The following is a 7339-nucleotide window of genomic DNA, read 5'->3' as shown; positions in this document are numbered from 1 at the left end:
CGGGGGTGGCGGTGTGGGGGGGGAGCCAGTATCCCAGCATTATTAAGGGTCTAAGAGGCCTTTCGACGCTAGGGTTGGGGGTTATGAAGCCTATTACTAAGGATTTTAGTGATTTAATGGAATGATCTCTGGATAAAATTCAGTTGCTTGATGGGACTCCTTTCTGAGCAAATGGGAAGACAAAAACACAGATTGGAAGTCTATTAGCTTTTGGTCCTCGAAAGCTGTATTTGATGGAATTTTGCTTTGTTATTAAAAATTGTGAAATAATAGGCATTGATGTCAAAGTAGCATTTAGCTTGAACTTTTTAAAAAGGTTTATTTTATTTATTTCTTCCAAGAGAGACAGAAACCACATCCCCAGCGGAGTGTTAACTCTGCAGTCCACTCCACCCCCAGCCAGCCCCAGAGTAGTCTGGGAGGTTCAGGATGCAGACCCTGGACCCTCCTGTGAGGGTCAGCCTCAGAGTCGTGTTCTACCACTGCACCACTGTCCAAACCAACATTTTATTTAGCCGTTGAATATTGCGTATGAAACTCATGTGCATAGATGAACATTGTAGAACTATTTACCAAGAGATTGAAGTGTAAGGGCCGGCCCCTAGCCTAGTGGTTAAGGGAACCAAATCCCATGTGGTCAACCATGGTTTGAATCGCAGCCTGGCAGCTTGAAAAACATGCTGGGCACTTGTGTGTGTGTGCCCGGAATACCAACATGGTGGGGAAACGGAGGAGGAGTCGCAATGTGACCGTGTCCCACCGGACAGCGTGCTCTCTCCCACTGTCTCTCTCTCAAATGTGTCTACCTTCTGGCAGTTAAAAAACAAAGGAATGAAGGAAAGAAGGGTAGTCAGATAAGTGATGGTACAACCGTTTAGTGGAATATCATGTGGCCCCCTTAAAAAGAATGAGGCACCTATAGGTACTGGCATGGAATGATCTCCAAGATACACTAGAGAAACAGTAGGGTACGTGTGTGTGTGAGAGAGAAGTAGGTGTGTGAGAGAGGGGTGTGAGAGTTGTGTGTGAGAGGGAGATGTGTGTGTGTTTGAGAGAGGTGTGTGCGAGAGAAGTAGGTGTGTATGTGAGGTGTGTGTGAGAGAAAGGTGTGTGAGTGTGTGAGAGAGTTGTGTGTGTGAGAGAAGTAGGTGTGTGTGTGAAAGGTGTGTGTGAGAAATAGGTCTGTGTGAGAGGTGTGTGTGAGAGAAAGGTGTGTGTGAGTGTGTGAGAGAGAGTTGTGTGTGAGTTTGTGAGGGGGAGGTGTGTGTGAATTTGTGTGAGAGGTGCATGTGAGGGTTGTGAGAAGTAGGGGTGTGTGTGTAAGAGTTGTGTGTGAAATAGGTGTGTGTAAGAGTTGTGTTGTGAGAGTTGTGTGTGTGAGAAGTAGGTGTGTGAGAGAGTCGTATGTGTGAGGGGGTGTGGGATTTGTGTGAGAGTTGTGTGTGTGAGGGAGGTGTGTGAATTTGTATGAGGTGCATGTGAGAGAGTTGTGTATGTGAGAGAGTTGTGTATGTGAGAGTTGTGTGAGAGAGTTGTGTGTGTGAGGGAGGTGGGTGTGTGTGTAAGAGTTGTGTGTGAAATAGGTGTGTGTAAGAGTTGTGTTGTGAGAGTTGTGTGTGTGAGAAGTAGGTGTGTGAGAGAGTCGTATGTGTGAGGGGGTGTGTGAATTTGTATGAGAGGTGCATGTGAGAGAGTTGTGTATGTGAGAGAGTTGTGTGTGTGAGGGAGGTGTGTGTGTGTGAGTTTGTGAGAGAGGTGTATGTGAGAGAGTTGTGTGAAAGAAGTAGGTGTGTATGAGGGAGTTGTGTGTGAGTGTGTATGGGGGGGTGGTGCACGTGAAAGTTGTGCGTGAGAGAAGTAGGTGTGTGTGTGAGAAGTAGGTGTGTGTGTGTGAGGTCTGTGTGAGAGTGTGAGAGGGAGGTGCGTGTGTGAGAGAGAAGTAGGTGTGTGTGTAAGAGTTGTGTGTGAGAAATAGGTCTGTGTTTAAGAGTTGTGTGAGAGAGAAGTAGGTGTGCATGAGAGAGATTTGGGTGAGTGTGAGAGAGTTTGTGTTTGAGAGGGAGGTGTGTGTGTGTGAGAGAGTTAGGAGTGTGTGTGTGTGTGTGTGTATGAGAGAGAGAGAGAGTTACGCTTGGCCACACTGCCACCCTCCCCAGTCCCCCTGCCCGCCAGGACCTGGGCCGTCTGCGTGTGCCCAGCATGCCTTCGGGCTGATGGGCCAGGCACTTGGGCCAAGCAGAGCTGCACGTGGCTTCCGGTCCACACTTGGTCCACTGCCGCTGTGCTGAAGAGGCTGGGCCTGGAGGTTGTCTTGGCGTGTTTCCATGAGGAACGTTTAGAATCGCTCTGAAAGGGTACAGAGGAGACTGCTCGTTGCCACTGGAATGGGGAGCTGGGGAGCTGGAGGACAGGCAGGCTGGAGGACAAATTGTTTTTACACGTTATCATTTTGATTAAATTACATTAATGATCTAGCAGGCAGAATGTTAAAAGTAACTCGTTTGAATAAAGGTATGTGGATACTGCTTTTGTCGTTTTTCTGTAAGTTTGAAATTATATCAAAATTAAAGTCATATAAGTTGTCCTGACAAAAAAAAAGGACTATTTTATGGCAAAATCTTTTTTAACTTTAAATTTTTCTATCCTATATGTAACTTGCCTATTTAAAAAATCAGGCAACTATTTTTTAGAAGAAGATTTCTGAGGGACCAGTAAGTAGGAGGGTGGTTAAGACACTGAATTCCCACATGGCTGACCACAGGTCAAGTCCCAGACCTGACAGCTTAGAAATCACACTGGGCACATGTGCATGCATGCCCAAAATCTCAGGAGAATAGATTGGGGCATAGCCTCCCCCGACCTCCCAACCAGGGTGATTTCTCACTTTCCCTTTCACTGTCTATCTCTGGCAATGCACACACCCTATGGCAAAAACCTAAAAAGAAAAAAAGAAAATTTCTGGTTAGAAAATGTATTTTTAGAATGTTAAACACCTCAGAGGAATACTTGAATAAAAAGCAAAATAGACTGAATATGTGGGCGTGTATACATGCACACAGTGTCCGTGCATGGTAATCGAAAGAATATGTATATTTCTTATAAGGGAAAAAGTGATTTTATTTTGTTAAACTAACGTGTCTGTCCAGCAGACTTGCTGGCTGGAGGCTCAGTTGCAGGTGGTGCCGCGAGGCTTGGGTGGGGTCTAACCCGCTGTCTAGAGCCCCAGTGGCATTGCCACGTACCCCACTGATGCAGGGCTGTGCAGAGAGATTTTTGGTATAGGGTGTGTGTGCTCACCAGAGACACAAAAAGCAAGAAATCACCCCCCGGGGGCATGGCCACGCTGCATTCTCTTCTCCGTTTTCCTCTGGGGATTTCTGGGCACGCACACTCGCCTGACACATTTTATGCTGCCTGGTCTGAGACTCGAACCCCGGTTGACTGTGTGGGAGTCCAGTGACGTAACCATTATGCCATCTGCTGATTCCCAACATAAGCCTTTTTCTTATGTCTCCTTTCCCGTATGTTCCTTGTGCCGTTGAGGTAGATATTTTCCCTTAGCAGCTTTTATATTTAATTTTTTGTTGTTAGTTTTCTCACTTTTTAAAAGGGGTAACTAGCATTAAAGAACCATGTGTCAGGCCTGGAGCATCCATCCTCAGGGCGTCCTTCGTCCTGTTAGGAACAGGAAGGTTTGCCGCTGCCCTGTGGTCACTAGTGTTGACCCGTCCAGGAGCAGGGCTGCGTGGCCCTCTTGCTCGCTCACTGAGTGTTCTGTCTTCCCCACAGGTACCAGGAGCTGTTGGATGACAACCAGGCTCCTTTCTTCCTGTTCACATGTGCGATGCGGTGGCTGGCGGTGAGGCTGGACCTCATCAGCATTGCCCTGATCACCACCACGGGGCTGATGATCGTTCTCATGCACGGGCAGATCCCCCCGGCCTACGCAGGTCTTGCCATCGCTTACGCGGTCCAGGTCAGAACCCAGGATGGGGCATCTTTATTTATTTATTTTTTTTAATGTTGCCATCATAAATATTTATCCTTCAAATCTCAACAAGAAATAAGCAGTTATTGGGGCCGGCAGGTGGTATGGTGGTTAAGGGCACTGGATTCCCACATGGCCGACCACAGTTCGAGTCCTAGACCTGGTGGCTCACTTTCTGACTCTCTCTCTCTCACTCAGTTCCTCTCTGGTCAAATTAAAATAAATAAATAAATGAAGTTTAAATAATTCTTTAAAAAAAAAAGAAGAAATAAGCAGTTATTGCTTCATGCTTCAGGTCAGCATAACATTAAGCAGATACTGATTGAACGTGTACTGGGGCCAGGCTTTGGGCTTGGTGTTGCAGGGGACTCGCTATAGAGGCAGAAAGTAGAAACAACCACATTCGTAGCTATTTCATGAGGCACCAAATGGAGGTGCCAGAGTCTAGTTGGGGCAGAGGTTCAGTTAACAAATAAGCAAACAAACTGATTAAAAGAGTAACCTAAGGAAATCTGAGGAGAGGGTGACCATATGTATACCGTATGTCTTCAGAGGAGGCAGAAACTCCTGAGAGCTGAGTGGCAGGGAAGAGTCACACCCAGCGATGGTTTGGACGCGTGAAGAACCAGGCGATAGAAGGGCTGAGCACTGTACATTATGAACAAGGCGCCCAGCGACTTGAGAACACTGCTGTTCAGGGTGCCGGATGTCCTTATAAAAATGGATATTTCGAGCATATATTTCTTTTTTTTTTTTTTTTTGATGAGTTTGTATTTTTATTAACATATACCGTCATTTTTAAAAATTTGTTTTATACATTTAATCATTGTACATCATCACAGCTTGTAAAGTGAATTTTCCCAACATAAATACACCACACACCAGTTCAGTTAAAGATATTATCGTACACGTTATCAACAGACAGTCCTCTGTTGAGCATGTGTTTCAATATGTTTGAATAGAGTGCATTTAGGGAACCAGCAGTTAGCATAATGGCTATGTCGCTGGACTCCCACGTAGTCGACCGCGGTTCGCATCCCGGACCCGATGGTTTAAAACTCACGCCGGGCGCGTGTGCGTGTGTGCCCAAGATCCCGAGAGGAGAATGGAGGAGAGGGGATTGCGGCGTGACCATCCCCCCTGGGGGTTGATTTCTCACTTTCTGTCTCTATGTCTCTGTCTGTCTGGCGAGCTCACGCGCCCTATAGCAAAAACCTCTCCAAAAAACAAAAAAAAATAGAGTGTGTTTAATCCCAGAAGTTTAATTCATTTTCTTTTCTTTTCTTTTCTTTTCTTTTTTTTTTTCAGATTAATCTCACATTTTACATAAAGTCCCCATCATGGATACTATATGTATTTGTACACATTTTCAGCAGGGAACTTTACGTTTCTCTGTCACGTCTCCCCCCCCCTTACAGCTCCCCCACCCTCCAGTACCCTCCTCTTCCATCCACTCTCCCCCTTCCCATCCCTAGCGTCCACAGCCATCTCCCCCACTCACATTCGGACCTCTCAACCTCTGCAGTGGAGTCCCGACACTTGGTGCTGATCGAGTGGGGATATACAATAGGTATCTTTCAAAATCTAGCTCACTTAACAGTCAGTCTTCTGTATTCATCCCCCTCGGGTCAAATGATAGGATCTTATTATTTCTTTTTTTTTTTTGGAGAGGTTTTTGCTATAGGGCATGTGCACTTGCCAGACAGACAGAGAGAGACAGAGAGCGAGAAATCACCCCCCAGGGGGGATGGCTGTGCCGCAATCCCTTCTCTTCCATTCTCCTCTCGGGATCTTGGGCACGCACGCACACGCACCTGGAGTGAGTTTAAGCCACCGGGTCCAGGACTCGAACCGTGTTCGACTACATGGGAGTCCAGCGACACAACCATTACGCTAACTGCTGGTCCCAGGATCTTATTATTTCTTACAGCTGAGTCATTCACAGTATATCTGTGCCACAGTTTTTAAACCTGGTCAACAGTTTTTGGACACTTAGGCTGGTCCCATGTTTTTGCAGTACTGAATAATGCTGACGTAAGCATGGACATGCACGTTTCTAATTGCGTGTTTTCCTATCATTTGGGTAATACCAAGGAGTGGGATCACTGGGTCATATAGAAGTTCTACTTGTAGGTTTTTGAGGAACCCCCATTTTGTCTTCCATATAAGCTGTACCAATTTACATTCCCACCAACATACAAGAGGGCTCTCTCTTCACTCCGGCCTTATCGGTATTTGTCATTACTTATTTTTTATCTTAGCCATTCTCATTGCGTATGTTTTGATTTTTGTTTGTTTTTATGTTTTTTAGAGAGATTTTTGCTATAGGGCGCATGTGTTGGCCTTAGAGACAGAGACAGAGAGAGACAGAAAGCAAGAAATCACCCCCCAAGGGGGATGACCACACCACAGTTATTTTTCCTCCATTCTCCTCTTGGGATTTTGGGCACGCACACACACTCTCCTGGTGTGAGTTTAAGCCAACTCCAGCTCTGGTAGACTGTGGAAGTCCAGCAACGTAACCATTACACCATCTGTGGTCCCTCATTGTGGTTTTAATCTGCATGTCCCTTATGATAAGAGACTGAACATTTTTTCATTGACCTTTTGTCCATTGTAAGTCTTCTTTAGAGAGTTATGTATTCAATTCAGAGAAAATAGGGCCTCTTCTCTTGTTTGTCTAGTTCTTCCTGTGTTAGTGGAGAAGGGGCACCACTGCGTGTGTGTGTGGGGGGGGCTACCCTAAGCCATCATTTCATCCCTGGACCCCTAGAACTTCTCCTGGACTAATCCTGCAGTCACCTGAATTTGACTAGGGCAGGTAGGGATGGGAGAGAGGCAGGGTGGAATCTAGAAATACAGTGATATAAGCCTGCTGTATGTATTTAAAAAGTAGGTGCTACTTTCTTCATAAAGAAACATACTTTTTTTTTTTTTTTTTTTAGGTGCTACTTTCTCCATAAAGAAACATGCTTTTGAAAAAGGCTTCTTAATAGTAGGTCTCTGCATTCATTGCTATCTCCTCTCTCAGGAAATACTGTATTTGGATCTTGGGCACGCACGCACACGCGCCCAGCGTCAGTTTAAGCCACCGGGTCTGGGATGCGAACTATGGTCGACTACATGGGAGTCCAGTGACATAGCCATTACGCTAACTGCTGGTCCCAAGAAACATGCTTTTGAAAAAGGCTGTTCATTACTCTCTCGTCTCTGAGGAAATACTGTATCTCCTATGTGCTTGTTACATTGTTTCATTTTTTAAAAGAATTATTTTATTGGGAACCAGCAGTTAGCGTAATGGCTATGTCACTGGACTCTCACGTAGTCGACCGCAGTTTGCATCCCGGACCC

The 7339-nt window shown here is 45.8% G+C and overlaps 1 protein-coding gene across 1 annotated transcript in view; it reads left to right on the top strand.

The window, feature by feature from the left end:
* The window catches only part of ABCC5 (ATP binding cassette subfamily C member 5), a 113193-nt gene that overhangs the window by 80025 nt on the left and 25829 nt on the right, over positions 1-7339 (top strand). Inside the window, 1 exon segment of the mRNA XM_014592513.2 lies at positions 3790-3976. Within this exon segment, the coding sequence (XP_014447999.1) occupies positions 3790-3976 (187 nt within the window).

Source organism: Tupaia chinensis, unplaced genomic scaffold (assembly GCF_000334495.1).
Source record: "Tupaia chinensis unplaced genomic scaffold, TupChi_1.0 Scaffold000708_1, whole genome shotgun sequence".
Taxonomy (NCBI): Eukaryota; Metazoa; Chordata; class Mammalia; order Scandentia; family Tupaiidae; genus Tupaia; species Tupaia belangeri.
This window is presented reverse-complemented; position numbering and strand designations above follow the sequence as displayed.